At 39.3% G+C, this 24937-nt stretch overlaps 1 protein-coding gene across 4 annotated transcripts in view; it reads left to right on the top strand.

Annotated features, from left to right (window-relative positions):
- LOC117151082 (scavenger receptor class B member 1) overlaps window positions 1–24937 on the top strand; it is a 113598-nt gene that overhangs the window by 28610 nt on the left and 60051 nt on the right. For 2 of the 4 annotated variants that reach the window (XM_033318326.1, XM_033318329.1), the window contains exons 2-4: window positions 6438–6529; window positions 6580–6740; window positions 6795–6939. In XM_033318326.1, the coding sequence (XP_033174217.1) occupies window positions 6438–6529; window positions 6580–6740; window positions 6795–6939 (398 nt within the window). Of the gene's footprint in view, window positions 1–6437; window positions 6530–6579; window positions 6741–6794; window positions 6940–15220; window positions 15273–24937 lie in introns of those variants that run through there. The other 2 variants (XM_033318327.1, XM_033318328.1) reach the window with 2 other exon arrangements.

Below are 24937 nucleotides of genomic sequence, written 5' to 3'. Positions count from 1 at the left end.
GAAATAGCTAGCGACCATCAACCTCTTAGGTGGGTACATACATTAAAAGAACCAAATGCTAAACTCCAAAGATGGAGAACTAAATTACAAGAATTTCAGTTTACTATCGACTATATTAAGGGCAAACAGAACGTAGTAGCTGATGCATTATCACGGATCAAAATTGAAGAGAATCATTATAGCAAAGCCACCCAACATAGTGCAGAGGAAGACAATAGTGAGCTTATTCACCTAACAGAAAAACCAATAAACATTTTTAATAAACAAATCATATTTGTTAAAACAGATCAAAATGAAGTAGAAAAGTCAACCTATTTCTGTAAATCAATTACTACTATCTTGTATGATAAAATGACAAGAGAAAGAGCAAAGCAATTTTTACTTGACCATTTCATTTACAAATACATTACCATGTATATTATGAGTGATGTAGATTTTGAACTTATACAAGCAGCACATAAATAAATCATTAATACCAATTACACAAAGATTATTCGAAGTCTCATCTTATTAAAGAATGTACATTCATATGCAGAATTTAAAGAAATCATATTGCAATCACATGAAAAACTCTTGCACCCCGGTATCCAAAAAATGACAAAGTTATTTAAAGAAAGCTACTATTTTCCAAATTGTCAACCTCTAATTCAAAACATAATAAATGAATGCTACTTGTGTAACTTGACCAAGACAGAGCACAGAAATACGAAAATGCCTTTCAAAATTACACCAAATTCTGAACACTGTCGAGATAAATTTGTAATAGACTAAATGTCATGTTCATCTGAAGGCAAACACTACATTAGTTGTATCGACGTTTACTCGAAATTCGCAACCCTTGAACAAATTAAAACAAAAGATTGGATAGAGTGTAGAAATGCATTAATGCGAATTTTTAATCAATTAGGCAAGCCCATATTATTAAAAGCAGATAGAGACGGCGCATTCTCCAGCTTAGCCCTTAAGCGATGGCTTGAAAGTGAGGAGATTGAATTACGACTAAACACAGCCAAAAACGGAGTAGCAGATATAGAAAGGTTACATAAAACAATAAACGAAAAAATTCGAATAATTAATTCATCTAACGATATCCTTATCCTTATTTAGCTTCCTAGCTAAACTAAGCAAAATTGAAACTATTCTTCGCATATACAATCACAAAACTAAGCAAAACACTGCTGGACAGACCCCTGCTCACATTTTTCTTTTCTCTGGTCGACCAATTTTAGACACTCAAAAAATTATAGAATATAGAATAGAAAAAAAAATAGTAACAGACAAGAATTTGATATAGACACTCGATTTAGAAAAGGTCCTCTACAGAAGGGAAAATTGGAAAACCCATTTAAAGCAAACGAAAATGTAGAACAAATAGACTCCGAAAAAGAAAACGTTTAATAAAGACCCAATTTCACAGGAATCTGGCGTATAATATATAATATAACACCCAAGAAATTCAAATAAACAACATTGACACCAATCACGGCTATCTTCTTCTTACAAGTAAACCAATTCAAATACCATCAGCATTTGAACATCATTGCCTAAAAATTAATTTATCTGAAATTAACACTTTAACTACTTATTTCGACAATAAAATACTAAACCGGATGAAATATCTAAAATATAATAAATTACTAAAAGAATTAAACGGAATAACTATCCACCAAAAAAATAGACAGAAGCGTGGACTATTAAACGTTGATGAGAATGATCGAGTGCATTTTCAAGAAAAATTAGATTCAATCGCTGAAAATTCAATACAACTTCATGAAATGAACTATGTTCAACCCAAAACTACTTGCTTACGACAAATTAAATAACGTTAACAGTTAAAACATACTACCCATTAGAACATCAACTTGGATGAATCCCAAAGACAACGAATTACTAATCATATCGCACATACCCATTAACCAAACACTGAACAACACAATTAAAATTATCAACCATCCTGATCAAAAGGGATACCAGTTGGATTACTCAGACCATGAGTCTTACTTTGAAAATAAAAATAAAATCTTTAATCAAACAAATGAAAAAATAAAATATGATTGCATCACAAACATAATTAAAAGTATAAATCCAATTCGCAATTTCATTCAAGTCCCCTCAAAAGAAATGATAAAATATGTTGAGACAAATATAATTTTAACATGGAATTTAACTGAAACTAGCATAGAAACTAGAAATCTGTCAAAAATTTAACAACAAGAGTGGCTACTGCAAAGTTTTGTCCCGACACGCTTCAGTCGCCATCATGCGTTGGAATAGTGAGGAGAGTGTCTTTGCCGTTGAGGCCTACTTTTCAGTTGGATGTTCGGTTATTAAAACACAGTGTGCATTTCGAAATCGCTTTAATTTAGCCCCGTGGGCTCTCGTCCCAGACCTCAAGTCAATTGTTACATTCAGGCAAACTGCAAGACAAAACGAAGAAGATCTGACCTTGTTAATCTCCTAATTGGTAATAAGAATTTCTTGCTGTTCGCTTATACGGGCTTTACTAAAATTACTCTTAGTGAAATTTCCTCTAGGGGTTGGGGCCCCACTTTATAGATAATTGGCCGTGTTGACAAATTGAACTGAGCCGTCTGCTTTTCATATGCAATATTTATATTTTTCTTGAAATTATGTCTTTCTAAAAAACTTAAGCTGATCATCTCTATCCAAACGGTTCGTCTACTAACTGACGGTTACATAGCAATTGAAATGGTCTTCCATTTTAAATCATATCAATCAAAAATCATATCACCTATACTTAAAAGATAATCATTCTTTAATGCAAAATTAAAATGATGTCACTCCTCATTTGCAGTTCCTTTCTAGGTCAATTTGATCACCTTGCCAACACGGTTTCATGGAACGCAGATCAAGAACACCTAACCATTTAAAGCCAACTTCCTTCTAAATTGGATTTCAAGCTATCTGAATGGCAGGACGCCAAAAATCCTCTTTAAAAATGCTCTATCTTCTATTCTCCGAGTGACATCCGGTGTCCCACAAGGGAGCCACCTTGGTCCGCTTCTTTTTACCTTTTTTTTTATTAACGACCTTCTTTTAGTAATAAAACATTCTTTTGTACTTATGTACACAGACGATGTTCAGTATAAGGACATATCTCGGCCAAACTATCTCGGACAATTATTATTATTAAGTGGGTTTGTATGTGAACTGCGACCAGTCGGATCTATTGTATCCCTTCATGAGTCAAAGATTGCCCTGAAGTCCAATGCACTGTATAAAAGCCCGAATTTTTTTGGGGTTCAGGGCTGCAATTGTTTCCCGTGGGACTACATACATGCCCAGGAGTCTGTTCCTCCTGGTGGAAAGCGCCGTGCAGTCACATTTAATATGTGCAGAGCTCTCCTCCTCCATGCAACAGAAGCGACAGAGTTCACTGTCTACAATGTCAATCTTATGCAAATGACTGCGAAGTCGGCAGTGCCCCGTAAGAAGGCCAGTTAAAATACGCACGGTGTTTTTCCCGTGTGTCATTAAGGTCTTGAATCTTTTGTGGTTATATTCACACAAAGGAGAATCTTAGACTGCCTAAGTCCTGGTAGGTGTTCCAAGAAGGACAGACGTTTTTCTTCCTCTATTGTCTTAAGTAAGCCCAGTACTCTGTGGTGACCAACACCACAGAATGGTTCGGGCCCAATTAGAGGGTTCTCTGCCCCTTTCCTGGCTAGGTTGTCCGCTAGCTCATTTCCCGGGATGTTGTTGTGTCCCGGGACCCACCTTATTGTGAGTTTGTTGACAGCTCCCAGTTTGTCTAGGGCTGTCCTCACTGCATTTACTAGCTTAGATGTTATCTTAGCGTTGCTGAGCGCCTTTATGGCTGCTTGACTATCAGACAGTAAAGCAATGTCCTTGCCACGATAGTTCCTTTGCAGATTAAACAGCGTCCAATAGCACAGACCTCAGCTTGAAAAATGCTGGTGTATCTGCCCATTGATTCGTGGTATTTTAACCTGGGGCCTACAACCCCCAGCCCACTTCCCTCGTCGGTGAGGGATCTCGGACAAACTCGGCTTAAAATTCGACCTACATAGCTTTCAAATTTGGTGCCGTGATAACATACTAAACTTAAATGGCTCCAAGTGTAAAGTTATGACGTTATGACGAATATACAAATGAGAAGTAAGCGTTGTCCGTCTTGCTATTTTTCAGGTTGAGCGCGAATTTTAACTTGACTCATTGTTTTAGTTTGCATTGAAGTGTAATAGATCTACAAAAGAAACGAAATGCACAATTATTCTACATCACGTTTCGCTAATTTTTTTTTCGTAAATTGTTTGCAATTATTAACTTTTCACTTCAAATTTATTGTATATTTACGGATCACAGGGAATACACAAGAAACAATTTTCTTTCTTGTTTTTTAGAAAAGAATTAACCTAGAATAATTTTTTTTTTCAACGCGGTCTCTTCCGACTGTGCAGTTCTTATTTGACGACTGAATAGAAATTAATATCATTTTCTGCCGCAGCAGAGAAAAATCTTACCGTGGGCCGGTAGAGCGTGCCGATCACTACTCTTAAGTATGTCCTTATCTCTGGTTGAAATTGTTTTGGCTTATATCATAGCAGGTCATAGATGGTATTAAAATCGTGGTTATCAAAAAAGGTGGGTCAAGATTTTAAAAATAAACGCTTAGCAACAATTGAGGGTGGTGTGTGGAGAAGGAGAATATATATAGTAAAATAGTTCTTATATTTTTGAGGCGAACTAATGTTCCGTCAGTTAACTAAGGACAACGCTAAGAAATAAAAAAATATCGGAGAGTTAGTTTTCGCGTCTTAATTCTTTTGCTCTCATCTTAAAACTTAATGTTAGTCACAAAAATCTTTCTTATACTGCCCTTTTGTTTAGATTATTACTGGAGCGAGATCTCCCGCTTGGGATATTGATTGTATACCGTTTACACAGTTGGATTGTGTACATTGCGTGGGTTTCGCCACTCTGCAAATTCTTATTTCTTCCGAAAGTACTGATTATATTAATATGTCACCTATTGCCCCTTTGTTAAAATTATTTCGGCCGCGAGATCGTCCGCCTGGGATAATGATAGTATACAATAGGTGGATGTGGATCTTGCGGTTTTGCCACTCATCATATTCTTATTTCTATGGACAGTGCTTATTATGTGAAAACATTGTATATATATATAAGTTAACAAGTAACATCAGGAAAAGCTGCGTGTGACGACGAACGACACACGAAGCTATACTTCGGACTTCGGATGCTGATCGGTGGCCGTGATCTGCGCGAGATAGGGTAATCTTAAGCTTTCTCTCTTTGTATTATTTAGTTCTGATCTGACATCCGAAATAATGTGACGTTATCGTAAAATACCTGCCGTGAATATCAAGTCGGAGCTACGACCCTGCTACCGGCTTATTCCAGTTGGTCACTTCAGCTATAGTCACCGATCGTGGACACCACCTGATCCCGATCCGCACTCTGTACCACACCGCAGCTACAGAGGCGACATCGAGGTGACTGTGTTGTGGGCAGCAACTCGTCGCAACACACTTCAGCAACTACGTGAGCAGCAACGTGCCACGTTGACATCCCTGCAACAACGGTGCAGGCGGAGGAGTTCGCAGGCAACTACCTTGCCGCGTCCATCTTTAAGTCATATCTTATATACTATACCTATACGCTCGGAGAAGCCTATATTTTAACATAATAGATAATGTAATATGAATCTAGTATTAATTAAACATTTTTACAATTAAAGTAGAAACGAATTCCGCCAAGATTTTGTTTTTTCTCTTCCATTTTATTAATTCGTGACCGTTATTATTATAAATTCGAAATATAATATAATGCGGAATAAAATGAGAACAAATTAAAAATTGTTCAAAAGTGTGGGCGTGATTTGTTTGGCGGCTTTAGGGCGTTGGAGTGGGAGAGGCAAAAAGTTTTCTGGAAGATCGCTAGAAATTTACAAGACTAATATACATGTGAAAAAATATCAACATATTGTTCAAAAGGGCGTAGGCGTTAGAGTGCGTGTGGCAACATAGGTCAACAAACATTCTTTGCGCCAAAGTCTCTAGAATCTATATGCTGAATCTTAACCTTGTAGCTTTTAATGTTCCTGAGATCTCGACGATCATACGGACGACGGACATGGCCAGATCGACTCGGCTATTGATCCTGGTCTAGAATATATATGCTTTATATAGTCGAAAAGGCTTCCTTCTGCCTCGTGTATACTTTTCAACGGGGCTGGTATATCATTTTACTCTACGAGTATCGGGTATAAAAACAATTATATTCAACAGGCAAGTTGGTAACAGTTACGGTTAAATTATTGGTAAAAGGCACTTAAATTATTTTTCAAGTGATTACGAACTCATTAAATAATTTAATTTTAAAGCAATAAACGTAAGCGAGCCTTACAATCTAATTAATTATGTGTTTTACAGGCTTATTTATACTTCTAGTCATCGGATTTTTGGCAATTATAACAGCTACACTGATTAAAGTTTTGGAACCATATGATTTGATATTTAAATGGGTAAGACACAAACGACTTTTTACACATTTACTCTAACGTTCTTCTTGCAGAAGTTAATCATGACAGAGGGAGGTGAGATCTTTAATCTGTGGGCCCAGCCTCCAGTCGATCTGTATATTAAGATATATTTGTTCAACATAACCAATGCCAAAGCGTTTTTAGCGGGTCGCGAGCAGCTTAGAGTCGAACAAGTTGGTCCCTATGTTTATAAGTAAGTTAGGTGTAAAGTAAATAATTAATACCAATGATCAATTATGGCTTTTAGAGAGATAATGACCCATGAGAATGTAACGTTCAATGCGAACAACACCATGTCCAGCACTCCCAGTCATCCCTTAGTCTGGCAGGAGGAAATGTCTGGGAACTGTCGTGAGGACGATGAGGTTGTAATGCTCAACATTGCCATGCTGGTGAGTATTTATTGTATAAGTAATATTTAATAATTTATAATATATTTAATAAATATATATTTATAAATACATATTTAATATTTAATAAAACCTTGTGTTAAAAACTTTTAGAAAATATATGTAACTTGATTACCAACTTTCTATCTACCCAGACACTCTTAAGGCATGAATTTCCTATACGGATCCACACCACAGGTCCCATTAGGTAGCTTTGCTCGTTTGACTTTGCTATTGAGTTTTTTGCAGCTACAGAAAACTGTAGCAGATTATAATTTTATGTCATTATAAATACATGTCATTGTATGAGTGTGCTGAGTCTTTATATGCACTATATATTTGATTTACTCATCCAAATGGTCGAATATCACATAGAAAATGAATCGAAGAAACTTAAACTACCGTAGGGGACGCTATCCTGAAGACCCAATTTTGATTTACCTCGTTATTGATTGTTTTTCTTTTTCTTTAAATAAAAATCTATAAAAAACAAATTCATTTATGGAATTCAACTTTTGAATGAACAAAATTTCAAAAACTCTAGCTTACACATTTATCCACATCAAAGATTTTTTTCCTCAAGGGGCGCTAATCTACCTGATGATGCGCAGGGTATTTATAGCTGCGTGAGCATCTCTCTCCCTTATTCTAGTACTGCTGTTCGCTCTGCAATTAACTCAACATTCGCTTTTGTTACCCATGCATGAGCATCGATGCCAATTTCGGTATTTCAAGTAAACCCCTTAAACCCATTCGATCATATCAGAAGGAAGCGTTTCCGACTATATGAAGTATATATATTCTTGATCAGGATCAATAGCCGAGTCGATCCAGCATGTCCGTCTGTCCGTCTGAACGTCGAGCTCTCCGAACTAAAAAAGCTGGAAGGTTGAGATTCAGCATACAGATTCTAAAGACAAAGACGTAGCGCAAGTTGACAATATTTTTTTCCAGTTTAATTGCAAAAAAAAATTTTTGTTACGCCCACTCTAACGCTCTAAAATCGCCCAAAACTGCCACGCCCACATATTTAAAAAAATTAAATTTCTATCGATTTTCCAAAAAACTTTTGCCACGCTCTATCGACCTAAAGCCGCCAAGCCAGTCAAGCCCTCACTTTTGAACAATTTTTAAATTTGTTTTAATTTTATTCCGCAATATCTATCGATATCCCAGAAAAATGATGAAATTTCGCGTTCGCATTCACACTTGCTGAGTAACGGGTATCTGATAGTCGGGGAACTCGACTATAGCATTCTCTCTTGTTTTGCTTGTTTGTTTGACCACGTCCCCAGAAATATGAACTGGATAATTCAGTCTCCGGTTCCTCCCTTGTTCAGCCATATTTTCAGAAGTCGCTGTAACTCCCTATTATCTAGACCCCAATTTGCAGATAGCTCACAAATGCTGTTTTAATCCTTTTCTAGTAAAATTCCTAGCTTGTAGTAAGGATTAATATCAGCTACCTTATATTTTTGGATAATCAGCACTCGCTCAGTCTTATGTGGGTTCACTCAAAGACCATGTTTATGCGTCCAGTTAAGTGTGAGAGTTTGCTGGTTATCGAACGAAACTTACTGGGACTAGGCCATCTGTTATGATATGATTTAAGACATTGATTAAGACATTGCTTTAAACTGCTTCGAGAGTGTATAAAAAACTCTTTAATCATAATGCACGATTTCACTTGTACAGGGTGCGGCAGCATAACTTCCTTTTTTTAAATGAGCGCCATTCAGTTAGTTGATGTCATAGCGGATCGCTAGTGGTCCCGTTCAAGAGGGGCTACTGCAAAGTTTTGTCCCGACACGCTTCAGTCGCCATCATGCGTTGGAATAGTGAGGAGAGTGTCTTTGCCGTTGAGGCCTACTTTTCAGTTGGATGTTCGGTTATTAAAACACAGTGTGCATTTCGAAATCGCTTTAATTTAGCCCCGTGGGCTCTCGTCCCAGACCTCAAGTCAATTGTTACATTCAGGCAAACTGCAAGACAAAACGAAGAAGATCTGACCTTGTTAATCTCCTAATTGGTAATAAGAATTTCTTGCTGTTCGCTTATACGGGCTTTACTAAAATTACTCTTAGTGAAATTTCCTCTAGGGGTTGGGGCCCCACTTTATAGATAATTGGCCGTGTTGACAAATTGAACTGAGCCGTCTGCTTTTCATATGCAATATTTATATTTTTCTTGAAATTATGTCTTTCTAAAAAACTTAAGCTGATCATCTCTATCCAAACGGTTCGTCTACTAACTGACGGTTACATAGCAATTGAAATGGTCTTCCATTTTAAATTATATCAATCAAAAATCATATCACCTATACTTAAAAGATAATCATTCTTTAATGCAAAATTAAAATGATGTCACTCCTCATTTGCAGTTCCTTTCTAGGTCAATTTGATCACCTTGCCAACACGGTTTCATGGAACGCAGATCAAGAACACCTAACCATTTAAAGCCAACTTCCTTCTAAATTGGATTTCAAGCTATCTGAATGGCAGGACGCAAAAAGTCCTCTTTAAAAATGCTCTATCTTCTATTCTCCGAGTGACATCCGGTGTCCCACAAGGGAGCCACCTTGGTCCGCTTCTTTTTACCTTTTTTTATTAACGACCTTCCTTTAGTAATAAAACATTCTCTTGTCATTTTAATTTTAATTCATGTTAGTGTTACATGTTACAGGTTTACTTAAACTTTCTGTGAAAATTACGATATTAAATTAAGCCTTTGCTCTAAAATGTCCATGACATCAGTATTGTATATTTATTTTTTCTTTTTGACAAGACTTTCAAATAAACTGAACGAGTCGGCTTATTTAATTTTCTAGGAATTGTATGAGCAAAAATTGAATCCACTTCCGATAATAGTTCATTTAATTTTAATATATATATTCTATTTTTTGTCTGACTCAAGTTCGTTAATTTCCTTCTCAAATAGCGAACTTTGAATATAAGTATTTTGTTCCAAAGAAAATCTATTAGGATCAATAGCCGAGTCGAGCCGCCTTTCCGTCTGATCTATAAAAGCTAGAAAGTTGAGAATAAGCATACAGATTGTAACGACAAGTTTGCCCATGATGCTACCCACACACACATTTAAAAAAAAATCGTTGGATATTTTAGAATTTTTCAATAAATAATAAAATTGTATAATTTTATAAGTCGCTTAAATTTCTATTGATTTGCCAAAAAGCTTATTGCTGCGCCCACTCTAACGTCCTAAAACCGCCCAAAACTGCCCCGCGCACACTTTTGAACAATTTTTAAACTTTTTCTCATTTTATTTCTAAATATCTATCGATATCCCAGAAAAATGATGACATGATGATGGCATTCGCATTCACACTAGCTGAGTAAAGGGTATCCGATAGTCGTGAAACTCGACTCTCTCTTGTTTTTAACTGATTTTGAATGGTCTGCTCGCTACGAGATAAGTACGGCTAGCTCAGAAGATTTCGTGTGTTCGTCCCACCAAATTTATATCACACGTGATCACCGGTTACCAGTAACAAACACTTAGTTGTTTTTATTTTAATAATCTTTATTGTTGGATCACTTAAATTCGATCTCCCGTGGTGGGTACTGCCGCGGCCACGTGTGCTTGGTGGTCACCGTTACCAGACTAGGTTTAACAGTTGCTGGGCTCTCAAGGCGAACGCCTTGATAGTCGCAACCTTCTGTCCCTTGCTCTGTCCCGGCCGCCAGACGCGTGTTCACTCGCGGCTGACTCCGGCTTTGGCCTGACGCTGAAACAGATGACTCGCTCCGTCCATTCTCGGATACTGTTGGTTCTACTGCATACTCTCCCCATTTCCTCCTGTTGGAACTGCATCCTTGTTCTCGCTATCATTCTCCACCTGATCCTGTTCCATTGCCTTCTTCGCAGGTTGTAGTGTCTTGCCTGGTCTCGGGACACTCTCTCCAGGTTTATTCGCACTACCTCAAAGATCTCCTTCATCTTGGCGTTTCCTTCTGGTGACTCTGGCTATCTTCCTGTACCAAGCGTTTCTCTGTCGTATAAGGCTGCCGGTATCCTCGGCTCGCGGCCGTGTGTCAAAAACGCCGGTGAGTAGCCTGTAGACACTGATACACTGGAATTTACAGCCAGTATAATTTCTGGCCATCTTTCATCCCAATTCCTCTAGTTCTGTCCGGTGAACTGTTTTATCATAGTCTTTACAGTGCGTTTCGCTCTCTCCGTCCGATTCTCCTGAGCGGTGTATGGTGCCGAAAGCTGCTGCTTTATCCCCATGTCGCTGAGAAACTTCTTGAAAGCTCGGCTTGTAAGCTGCACGCCGTTGTCCGTAGTCACCATTTTCGGGATTCTAAACCTCGCGACTATGTGTTCCCTAAACGCTTTCTGCAACGTCTCCGCCGTCGCTGTTCGCAAAGTTACAAACTCAGTCCATTTAGGAAACCTGTCGATCAGCACAAACAAGTGTTTTCCGTGCCAACTGTTTCCGTGCTTCGACCTCGACAATGGTCCGACGAAGTCACCACACACTGTTGCCCAGGGCACATCCGGGATTTGCGTCAAAATTTTATTTGGTTTTGGTTTAAACCTTGCGCACTTTTCGCATATTCGAACGTACGCCCTTGCGTCTTTCTGCATTCCTGGTTAGTAGTACCGTGCTGCCAACCGCGCTATTGTCTTTCGTCTGCCCACATGACCGGCTGCTGGGTAGTCGTGGTCCTCTCGCAGGACGGTTTCCCTTAGTTGCCGCGAAATGCATAGCTTTCACATCTTTGTTCCCTGCTCTATGCGGAATCTGCCCGTACAGGGTGCTGCCCTCGCATATATAGTCTGAGAACATCTAAGGATGTGCCTTTATCTTCTCTAGCATTTTCGTGATTCAGTTGCACTTTGCATTGGCCTCTGTATCCTGCGTTCATCGCAGTGTCTCTGGTGTTGTGGCCACCGATTCTGATACTGGCTGGCTCGATAATGCATCTGCCACCACGTTTAATTTACCCTTTTTCTCTACAACCCCCACGGCGGTCTTTCTTTCTTTCTAAAAGTGGTAGCCCCCCAGGTATTGCTTTATTTTCCGAATTGCCCACACAATGGCCAAGCACTCTTTCTCAGTTGTGGAGTAGTTCTTTTCGGCTCCGTTTACGGTCCGGCTAAAGTACGAAATAGCTTTGTCGCCATCTTCTATATCGTGCGTGAGATTTGCGCCTATCCCGTACTTGCTGGCGTCCGTTTGCAGATTGAACATTTTTTCGAAGTCGGGGCACCCCAGGACTTGGTCTGTGGCCAATCTAGCTTGTACCTCCTAAAAAGCTTCCTGGTGGTCCTGTGACTAAGTCCACTTGGCACACTTGCAGAGGAGGTCGTTGAGTGGCCTCACAATGCCTGCGAAGTCAGGCATGAAAAGTCAGTACCAAGATGCAACTGCAAGGTATTGCCTCAGTTCTCGGACCGATGAGGGTGGTTCTAACTGGAATATGACTGCTACCTCTTCTGGGTCCGTACCTATGCCTTTGCTTGTGACGCGTTGCCCTGGGTAGAGTAGTTCTTGCTTAGAGAATCGACATTTTTCTGGGTTTATCCTTAGGTTTGGGTTTCTCAAGCGGCAGAACACTTCCCTAAGGTTTCTTTTGTGCTCGTCTAGGGTGCGACCAATCACGATAATGAAATTTCTGATCAAATTACCTGGTTCGGTGCCCGTTGAAATGCGGAGTGAAGCCCAAACGGCACTCGCCCTTTTCGTGGAACTATGAAGGCCGTGATTCTGCCAGTATCTTTATATCATGACCGCCGCACCTGATTTCGGCCCCGACTTGTGTGAGGAAATTTCATCCCAGCACCAACGCATCCACTACCCCGATCTCCATAGGGTTGTGTTCTGCCGCCTGGACTGAACCGGGTTAGATTGCGCCCACTGTTCCTGCGCCTGTGTGCCTAGTTCGTTTGCGTCCTCATACCTTCTACACATGACCTATTTTGCGGCCGGGGCTTTGTTTCGTCTAAATTTATGCTCATCCGCAAAGCATAAGCATGCTCAAAGCAAAGTCATATGTGTTTGCGGATCACTCCACCTGCTCCAGGATCTCGAAGGGATCGAAGGGATCCGTCAAAGCGGAAAGACCATTTGTTGACCCTTAATTGTTTCGCGATTTTCGCGTGATCCGGTTGGCCTGGTTCTTTCTGGACTCCTCTCCCTGCTCGACTTTCTTAGTTGACCTTTCCTGTGCGTTAAAGTTCGCGAACCCGAAAGGCGAACACCTTTTCGCAAGTCTGAGCATGGACGAAATGCAGCGGAAAGGGCCTGGATTTCCTGCTTCTAACTGTATCCAGATTACTGCGAGCTTTGGATAATTTTCCGTTTCCTCCTTCTTGAGGCGGAAGATCCAACTTCTAACAATACAACTTTTTTTATATCCGTTACTCGTAGAGTAAAGGATTTACTAAATTCATTGAATGGTATCTAACAGGCAGAATGAAGCGTTTTCGACTATAAAACGTTTCCGTATAAACGTCAAGATCTCAAGAACTACAAATCTAGGATGTTGAAATGAAGCATACAGATTCTAGACGCAGCCAATGTTGCCATGCGCACTTTAACGCCCACAAACCGCACAAAACTGCCATGCCAACATTTTTAAAAAATATGTTAATTTTTCACATATATTAGTCTTGTAAATTTGTATCGATTTGCCACGATTTGTGTCCGAATCTTCAGCTTAATCACGCCTTTCCTGCTCCAGCTCCAGCTCCTAATCCTGTTTCGGAAACTTCGCCTACTGTTTTTGTCCGTAAACGAGTATGGTAATACTTTCTAACAGCTCCCGTGGTTTGGGGAAGTACGTCTCATTGATAAAAATTTCTTCAAATCTTTCACATCTACCCGTGCATTACACTGAAGACCTTGTGAACAAATAGGTATATAGTGGGTTATACAAGTCTCGTGTAACCATGATCAGTAACCACAAATGCAATAGAACTGTATCTTGAACTAATTCAAAATTAAAAAAAAAAATTCTCAAAAAAGTTCCGTTGCGAATGTATTTTCATGTTACCATAAGTTAAGTAATACATGCTGCAGAAAACGTAGCCATAATTTCATATTTTTATACTAGAGGAGTACGAATATGGGCTACGTTTTCGGTCTTGCCAAATCGCAAATTCCAATAAACGATTTTTCCCCCTCAGATGACATTTAAAAAATCTAGACCTGGTTGTCCAGAAAACTAAGATGTAATAGACTTGCACTTCTATACTTTTGTTATACTTTAGAATTGAGTTTCTCTTTTCCCGCTGTTTTAGTACTATTATTCGTTATCACTTGCTGGACCTTAAACCGGAAATCTATTTAAAGGATTATAATAATAATAATCGTTTCCAAAAACACAGTACATCTCTGGATCGTTTTTTTTTTTTTTTTTTTGTTTTTCTTGACTTTGTAATCGGTCCCTCAGGGTGCCTGCTTAGCTGAATCTTTCGCTCCCTCTTTCCTTTATCCACTCGCTATTACTTTTGGCTCAGCTTTCTCCTGTATGCTCTGCATCTAAGGCCCTCTTGTCATTCGCTTTCGTAACCTATGCATAGTACATCTATCTTCAATCATTGCTTTATCCAACTAAACTAAAAAAGTACATTCATTCGAAAAACGCTAATTTTAAATTGTTTTATTCCTAAAAATAGCTAATGAAATATACTCTTCATTAGCTCAACAAGGGATTTGAGATATTTATATTTATTCAGACGTTGGTATTTGATTTATTTATACCCACGGGGCGGACGGCTTTATCGGCATAAGCTGATTCATAAGCAGATTCATTAGGGCTGAGTGGTGGAGCAACTGCATTTGGGTTCGGAGTTTCCGGCAGTGTTCCTGCGGTGTGGCAACGGCAACACATCTGCAATTACAATAACCAACTACCCCAAGGTTACGAAGTGCCCTAAAAAATCTATTTATTTATTAAGCTGTATTGTTAAATTGGCTTTTTCTAGTTTAATTAATAAGAATAATTCTACGTCTGCGAGGTGTTTCTGGAGTGACCAGGAGGACACGGTAATTTCGTCTAATTAAACCAGGCAACACTTTGCCACACTTCTTACTTACAAGTAAAGTAAAAAAAGTAGAAAATTCGTAGAATTTGTTTTTAAATCGACCTGTTGTGCATTATTTAGAGTGCCTTTTTATATATCAAAAGTTACAAAATTCCAACCGCTTTATAGTATTGACACTCTTAAAAGATACAATTTTTTTAAATTTTATTTAAACTAGAATAACAATAATTTGTTGTTGCATAATTCTTTTGCATAATTCGACCGCCAGAAGCCTAAAAAACGTTTGGATATGCTCTTTAGAAATGAATTGGTCACAAAGGGTAAGTTGCTTTGAATTAAAATATACTAGAGGGCGTCTAGACCCCGGCCTAAATTATCGCCATTGGCAGATAGTTCATTGTTTTTATTTCTCGTTATTTTTCCGCTGTAGACATTAAGGGTCCGCCAACCAGAAAGCGCTTGATGTCAGCGCTAACAGATGGGAGGGGTCCTCGGACAATAACGGTCTGGAACTTAAACAAGCTTTTTAGTTTAAACCAGTCACTCTAATTGTTGTTTTCAAAATTTCGCAAAATCTACTTGATATAAATCACATTAGTTCTGTTGAATTTACTATTTCTTGTTGTGTTGTACATCACCAGTCACTATATTTCCAAATTGAGTTCCTAAATTAAATTTATAAATCTTGTGCCATTAGCTTATTTAATTACAAAATTAAATCCTAATACTTCTACCTTTGATGCTAATAGGGATTGTATTTAAGCGTTTAAGCGTGTATTTTGAGCGTTTTATATCTTCGAATGCTGGCATTCAACAAAGGTGCGGGGCTCACATAAGCTGCCTGGGTAACAGCCCGGCAGAAGATAAAAATTCCAATGCTGTAATTCATATGAAGAATAGGCAAGAGGTACAGACAACACAGACGGTACTTTAGGTTCCTGAATAAAATGTTGTATAATCGGTATATCTCTGATGTTAAAAATAGCCTCAGGATGAACCCCTTAACATTCTAAAGCTTTATTAATTCTAAAAAGAAATCTTCGTTAATACTGTCAGCATCTGTAACCTATATGCGTCTTCTTATTTCTCTACTTACTGCTGTTGTCTGGAATACCCAAGATATTTTAGGCACTATTCCGGAAATCTTCAATGCTGTGTCGGTTGATATTACTGAAGACGACATTTTTGAATCGATGTTGCTCTTTAATGATAGATTTCAAGCCTCCCTTCTTAAAAACTGTGTTTCGAGTCTTCTGCATCCTCGTAGGTTTATTGTCCTCATTATAAATGGCTATTTATATTTTTAGAATAAATATGGCTGCGTTTTTGACGATTCTCAAAAATGGTATTAAAACTGTTGTCTCCAACTGCAGTGTAATTGCTGAAATCAACAATACTTTGTAAACAAATATCCTTCTTAATTCATGCTTATATCTATCGCAATTAGTATGGGTTTTTGCCTAAACCACTACCAAATTATCAATATTCACTAATATTCTCACAGCATGAAAGCTTTTGAGGCCCTTTTTACGGTGATCCGGTTTACACACATTTTTCCGACCATATAAAGTATATGTCGGGAAGTTAACTGTTTCAGAGTCCTCTGTTGGCGCGCTCCGCCCGCGAGTCGTACACTTCCTCGGTTGCGACATATTCACGCGTCTGCTTTCTCAGAGTTTTCAAACATAAGTGCCCGTGTACATTTCAACATCGCTCCATCTCGCTTGATACATGCCGGTCCGAACTCACCACAGGACAAGCACCTGTCTCACTCTAACGCATCGTCGAACCGAGGCTATGTAGAACAGAGCAAAATCCGTTAAACTCGCATAACGGAACACAGCGAACAGCGATCAAAAAGAAACGAAGACAAGAACAGCTCGATACGAATTCTATTTATTAGAGATGACATGTTTATTAGAGATGGAACATAGAAAATAAAAACAAGACTAATAATGATGCGACATATATATTCTTGATCAGGATCAATAGCTGAGTCGAACTGGCCATGTCCGTCAGCCCACACTTTGACAACATTATTTGAAATTCTTACATGTTTGTATTAGCGTGCCTCTCCTCATACGCATCAAAGTCGTTAATACTCTACATACGCGATTCTTAGCCATACCCTCGAAGAATTACTTATGGTACGACCAATAGTACCTGAGCGTTGTTCAAACGACTTTTAGTCGAAATAAACTTTCTACCTAATCCGGGAATTATGAGGATTGGAAACATTTTTCGGACATGATTACGGCATCGATTGCTAACAATGCGAGCGTTAAATTCAAGCTGAATTTTTTTGTATAAGTTAGCTAAGGTAGCTAACATGAAATTCGTAAAACTACTTATCAATGCGAGCGTTAAATTCAAGCTGCTTTTATTTTGTATAAGTCCTAGCTAAGGTAGCTAACGTGAAATTCGTAAAACTACTTATCTACTTACTTACTTACTACTTATGGCAATATGGTGACCCGAGCGTAGGAATTTCCCGAATAGCTTTTATCTGTAAAATATGTATTTACAAGTGTACAGATATTTTGGTATTACAGATTACAATTGTTATTTTTAAAATTAGGGCGTGAGGCAAACAATATTAGGAATAAACACCAAAACTTGGGAGCGGCTACAGCAACGATATGACCAAGCCTCTCTTATAATCCGATCGTTTTTAAACAGTTATATGACGCTTCCTGTTGCTACCAGCCCTAGCACCAACCACCCGCGCAAGTAGGCTGACGGCGCTTGTTGCCGCCGAAACTAACAACCAAGCCCATAGTGCAGTTTTTGTTGTCCACTTATTAATAGTATATATGAACCGCTACTTGCGACGCTTTCTGAACTCACATCTTCACTAAGCTGAATTTAGTTGTGCTACGGACGTCTTAAACGAAGTTTTAAAGCGATCCGAAAATTATTTTCACTGCACAGTGAAAATAAATATTGAACAGTACAAATTTCTGCGCACTTATTTCGGCCGCTATTAGAAACGTCTCTTTCTGTCCGCGAACTCAACATTCTTTAAGACTTATTTTAGCGAAAGACATTTATACGTGCAAAATCTTTGGCAAACCCATTTACTAATAATTAAGGAATCACCACTCGTTTCGGCAAAAATGTGAAATAAACACTACAACTTGTGGTACTATTTCTTGTGCGTTGGCGCTAATATCACAGGCAGCGCCGATAACTGGAGTTGCGACTGCAGTACCAACTTGCAGGAGACAGCAGCTGGGAAGGCTACGGCAGAATTACTTCTTGAAAACCCAGTGCATGTGGGGAAACCTCAAGAGTCTTCATCACCGGCTCTCGGACACCCGCCTTTCGGAGTGGAGTGCATAACTTCAACATTTAGCCTACAGATCGGCGTCTAGCTTCACAACAACCACAACTGTGGCTTATAATTTGACTCAAACGTTAAATAAGCAACGGTATCTATTTAACGGCATGGCACAGCACGTACACTACGAGAGATTGCCGCCGAATACATGCACAACCCCGACAGGCTCAAACAGTGTGCGACATCCTTTAAAAGTAATCAAGTCACAAGAGCGCAGAGTGCCCCAAATGCGTCACAAATCCAAGGTGCTCGGTCAGTATTGTATGCCGGAACCCGACGAGCTCGTTTTTAAATTCAAATTCACTCTGCTACAACGTAACGTACTGGAAGGAGATGGCGAATGTCTATTGACAGGGATGTACGCCTACCTAAGTATCTCCCGCTCAAATGGACACAATAATAACGCTCGCTTCCTATAATGGCTACCATACAAGCTTCCCTATGTTATTTCCCAAACAATTACCGCCTTCCAATTAATTCGAGCTTTTATTGGTTCGACTTCACAACCGTCATAAGTTGGTTTCGCATGGATCCACGGAAATTTCAACTTAGCTAAAGTCCGCAGGACGATGATAATCTAAGATTAAAATTCTTGCAGACGTCCGCGACGCCTGGGGAAATATTACGACGTGTATGATGGTACTAGACACTGTGTCTATAATAACACTTGCCCCAAATCATTTGTTCAGAGGATTTCCGTTCTAGGTATCTAAGCCAACAGCGCTGGAGTTACCCAAGGACTCCGGACTCTCGCAATTTGGATCAATTACTCGAAGTGGCCTCTTTAATTTTAACATCGCTGACGTCATCACTTCCAATTTCCAATTGATTTAAACGGCTTCTTCTACGTGGAGGCAGATCAGCGAGCTTCCCTTAGCAGATCCAACATTCTTAACGCCGGGATCAACCAATTTCATTGTTAGAACAGCAACTCTGGTCGGTTTGTTGACGATTTTCCTATTGCTTACAATACAGTCTTTGGTTGGGTTATTGCACTTTCGTACCCTGATTGTGATGCTCACCCAGAATCTGCGGTTACTGATTACGCGGATCTTGACACTATGGTTCGGTCGTTTATGGAGATGGCCAGTACCCAACCTAGCCAGTGTAAAGAGTGCTCGTTGAAAAATGTATTTAGTTGTTTTGTGTATTTGTATGTTTATATTTATTAAAAATTAAATTATATACATACATTATTATATACATCATACATACAATATCGACAGTTATTGTAAAGTTTCGCAACAAATTATGTAATCCATTAATTCTCTACCGTTAAGTTTAGTCCTCAAATTTAATGATTGTCCGCGAAGGACAGTTTTAAATTAATACATAAAAAAAAAAAATATTTATTATGACAAAGTGTCACAATGTATTGACGCTAAGTTATACCCAATCAAGGTCATTGATGGACGTGGTCTGGCAAGGACAGCTCTGGAATGTTGCTCAATGACCGGCTTCAGGTTAGACCGCCGGTTCAGCGTGACCTTCTTCGAGTTTGCTTACGCTTCCGGCAGCATACAAGTTAACTCCAAAGGAGTTTCAATTAAATAAAAAAATATTTTTTATTTGTGTTAGGACCGTAAGCGGTTTATTAATTGATTGCAAAAACAGAACTGATTTTAGTTTGACAAATTTGTCCCTACCTAACTTCGCCTACCCACCTATGCTGCCGGCGATTTTTGCAGCACTCGCTGGCTCGCTGATTCTCACGGAAATTGGGCAGACGCTACGTCTGCACTTTTATGTTATGCAGGTGCAACGTATGTTTCGCATCCGGACGCTCGTGCGACCCCAAGTACCTTTGTTGACGAGCGTGCAGCTCCAAATGTTCTTATCAAAACATTTGTGGTGTTAACTTACATTTGTACTATGCGCCGATATCGTAAAATTGTTTCGAGGGATCCTAGTCTCCAGAGCCTACATCATTGCTTTATTTTCGCTTTTTGACGGTTACCTACGGTTTGGCGTCATCCTCGTTTCTGGCGGTTTGAGTTTTAAAACAACTGGCCTACGACTGCTAGAAGAGGCGAAATTTATATTTAGAAAATGGAGTTCAAACTGCTCTCGCCTTTTAGAATCCTTGCCAGATGAAGATCGGTGCTACGAACCTGCACAGCCCCTCAACTGCTTCGATGGGAGCCGTACTCCTACGAAGCGAGAATTACTATAAAATCTTCAGGAAGATTCCACTGAAAATTCTGCTTCAACGCAAGAGAAATAGTCACCAAATTATGGGTGCTCTGCCCATTCCCCAAGTTCCAGCCAGCCGAGTCCAGGGGAAGAAGCCCACGGATGGCAAAGGCCTAGGTTGCCAATTTTGCATGCCTAACTACTAAGGCAATTCACATCGATGTAGTTAGCGATGGGTTTCACGGTCGATTTTTTGGAGAAGACAATAATCACGCAGCTTTACAGAAGATTAACTCTCTACCTTTGGTAAGTTCATGATCGCCGAAATGTGAGACTCGAAAATAAGCCGCTTATTGTTGTAGCGCTTATCCAACAATTCTTGGGCAGCCGGGTAATTTGCATCAGTAACCTCTAAAGCACCAACGGCATCCAAAGTGGGACCTTTTAGGCAAGACTTGAGGTGTTGAAGCTTATCCATGTCAGCCAGTATTGGGTTTTTATCGATGACAGTGGAAAACATCGACATAAAATCTGTGTATTCAGCTTCAGGTCAGGCACATTCGGTCGTCGAAATAGAGAACCAGGAGACCACTCAGTTCCTAGATTTTGACGCATAGTTGAACAAGCAATCTCTCGCACTTTGCGTCTACTGAGTTCCGTTTGTACAACATACCGCATTTCAAAGACAATGTCTTTGAACTGGTCACGCAATTCGCTTCCCATTTGACTGAGATCCAGTTACTCCAGGGAATCGTGAGCCAAGTTAAACGAAGCCTCTGTCTGGTTTATTAAATCCAGCTTTAAATGCAGGCCACCATCATTCAGGCAAGTGACCGATTCGGTGGTCAATCTGCAGCCATTTTTTTAGCGTCGACAAAAATGGAGTTTTCCTTGCGCTTTAAAAATATTATCCTGTCAGCTGGCAAGCTGACTGTGTCGTTGTTTGACATTTTAATTTATTTTAATAATTCACGTACTGAATTTTAATCAGTCAGTGTAAAATGCACACACAATGGTGAACAGTTTTACAAGCACTGGCAAGCAAACTTACTTGCACCGGCAAGAAAACTGCACACACAATAGCAATGATGTGTGTGTGCTTATGCACAACGTCAATTTTTTTTGCACAGCCAAGACGATACGAATTTGGCGGTAGGCAAAGAAGAAACCGAAAACGGGCGAGAGCAAGCGAAACGGGTGCAACTGACGCTATGCGAATAGGCTTGTAACTTGTAACTGAGCTTGCTATGCAGAAGGCAAATTAGCAAGATTTACAGAATAAAGATTAATAGCTGTGCTCGCTCTCTATTGAGAGAGAGAGGAACATAGCATAAAGTACAAAATCTATTGCTGCACAGAGCAGTGTATAAGAGCGGTGACAGTGCGGTGAAGTAACAGCTCTGGCTATAATCCAAATTATCAAACTCTCAGCGTGTACCAAATATAAATCAAATTCCACCTCACCTGAGAGGAAACTTTCAAGAAAATTTCAATGAAAAGAATGGTTCATTGGAATTAAAAACTAGTGTAACATAAGAAACCAGTAAAATCTGCCCAATCATATTTTATATACATAAATTCTCAGATAATTACGATATTCTAATAGGCAGAGAGTATTTGAACAAAAGTAAAGCAAAAATTCAATATGAAACAGAAACTAGGAAACACACTACTAAATATCAAATATGATGGAGGAGACGTTAGAAGGGATGAGACCACATCTGAAAGCCTCAACACAATAATTTCAAAAGAAACAATTATTGAAGGTACTGTAAATGTAGTCGTGGCTGTTCTGTGCGGTGTGTGGGCGTTAGAGTGGGCGTTAGAGTGGGTGTTAGAGTGGGCGTTAGAGTGGGCGTGGTACGATGGGCAGTGTCTTTAGAAACTGTATGCTTAATCTCAGCCTTCTAGCTTTTATAGTTCCTGAGATCTTGACGTTTATACAGACAGTCGGACAGACGGACATGGCTTGATCGACTCGGCTATTGATCCTGATCAAGAATATATATACTTTATTTAGTCGGAAACGATTCCTTCTGCCTGTTACAAACATTAAAACAAACAGTGAAACTTCATGATATTTGCACTGCGGTCATGTGTGTACGAAGTCGTCCTGTACGCCGGGTTGACGCGACCAGAAGTTCGGGACCAAATTCATTTTCCCCGTCTAAAATGAAATTATTGTAAAACCAAAGCTGGCCTTGCTATTCGATTAGACGGGCTTTCAATAGAGCTCAACCATTTCATATATAAATAACATCGAATTTTTACACTTATGGTGGCCGGATAACCCTTCTTAGTCGTACATGCAACCTCGTACAGGTGCGATGGTCAGACTCCGTTTTAAATTCTCAAGTGTTTTGCGGCACCCCCAATCCATTCTGAACTTTCTTCAATAGCGTGATCATTAATTGTAATTGTATAAGGTGTTTTTGGGCCGCTGAATATATTTTTATGAAGTAACATTTTTCCCTATAGTCGGATAATTTGGTGTAAGGTACAATGGGTATTCATGGGTAGAGCAATAATTCTAAGGAAGGACGATTCCCTCGTAAAAATGGGGAACCTCATTGAGAATATTATATCTGTTCTATTCATGATGACTATTAATTCTATGAACTCGTACAAAAATTCTTCGATATTTAATATGTACGCCCTGTTCCTCTAATACACAACTCATTTGCTCGTTTCCTGCCTGTCGAATATAAATGAGATAACTCCTATCTTTGTCAATAATAGGCTCTCGGCTACATCATTTAGATTCAATCCCACCAGTCTATTGTTAATGAAATTCTATCGATATATTCTAATTTATAAATTCTTTTGTATTTTTCTAAAAATGCCCTTCTTACTAACTGCTAACTAACTAATTTTTGAACAGGATCGCTGCCTTCATATTTCCTGTCAGCTTTTGCTTTCTCTCAACATCCCTTCTTCTTCCTTCATTTTTCTTAAACTTCCTATTATGGATTTATCCACTGAGCCTAGTCCATTGATTAATCCCCTTTTTCCTTTATACTTGGGACATATACTTTCCAATTAATAATATTATTCATTTGGTTTATTAATTTTTTTGATCTTTTCCTTGTGGATTTTTTGCGTTTTGATTCTTGTTAGGGTTAGGATGTTATCATCCAACACCATTTTTTCGAGAGCCTAGGAGTGAGCTCTCCTGTTCTCTTTTCAAAATACGATGTTCCCTACCTGTAACGGGTCCAATTTCTGTTTGTCTGCATTAGCTGGCTCAATTCTCTTAATTTTTGATTTTCTACCATTTTCTTTATTTGTGGGTATACTTCGGCTTGAAATGCTTTGATCTTCTGCAAATAGTCGTGTTCATTATTGAATGTCTCGTTATTCAGAAATTTTTTTCAATATTTGCCTTTTGAAGAACTGATGAACTGTAAAGAGAAACATTCGTATTTTACTAACTCCTTCTAATAGCTAATAGTCCTTTAGTATTCTTATATACTGTGGTCCGCTAACTCGGGTCGAATAAATGAAAATGTGGATCCTATATCGACCAATTTTATTGATTTTTCTGGAGTACTCTTTAACAACAAATAAGGAGGCGTCAAAAGACCTTTCCTAGTCCCTAAATAACCTATGGGTTGTTCGATGCTGGCTATGAAAAATGTTCCCCATCCTCCTGAATATTGTGGAGTTGTCCACTGACAGGTGCTTGATTCCGGGACCTATCGGAGGTGTTCGAATTATAGGATTGCCTGTCTATCTCGGTTTGCCTTACCCAGGTTCCATCTCGAATTCCTGTTTTGGTAACTACGTTATGGTCTTTGGTACCTTGAGGACACTCCCTGCTTGAAGTTACCTACCCTGCATGGGTTATCCATCATCGGGTATGGAAATCCGAATCCTGTCCATTCATTTATATTTGATATGGTAAACGGCATTGGAAACGAATTTTGTTCATTTCCTTCACACTGGTGGTACTGCGATCTAGTGTCTTGGGCTCTTCCTTGTCCTGACCTTGTTTTTAGATTTCCTCAGTACCCTAGTCCCAAGACTCCGTCGAGTCTGGTGATTTCGGATCCGGACCGGTTTCTTCTAGTGCAACTAAGTTCTCCCTGCAGGCTATTTCATAAGCTTTCACTATGTTTGGGACTTCTATGCTTTTACTCCGCACTGACCTGAGTGCTATAACTCCTACATTTCACTATTCCTCTCCTTTAATCAGTCCTAATACCTGCTCAATTTATCTCCACTACGTCTATTACCTTGATCGCTTGTCGATCCAATAGCTGCTGTCCCTTACTTATCCACTTTCTTATGCTAAGCAGCCGCCCTGTTCTCACAGTGCTCTGTGTGCTAATACATGAGAACGAACCCCGATTGCTCGAATTACAAGTGGTAGTGTTAGACAAAGTAATTCTGGAGCCATCTAAACCTCTGGCTGAACAATTGTAGTGATAATACCTCCTCTTCCTTCGGTGTCATAAAAATCTTAAGCGCACCTATATCCGCAGTGACATCCACTACGATCAGCCGTCTTCT

This window comes from Drosophila mauritiana, chromosome 2L (genome assembly GCF_004382145.1).
Source record: "Drosophila mauritiana strain mau12 chromosome 2L, ASM438214v1, whole genome shotgun sequence".
Classification (NCBI taxonomy): Eukaryota; Metazoa; Arthropoda; class Insecta; order Diptera; family Drosophilidae; genus Drosophila; species Drosophila mauritiana.
Note: the sequence above shows the minus strand (reverse complement) of the source record. Positions and strands in the feature narration are given on the sequence as shown.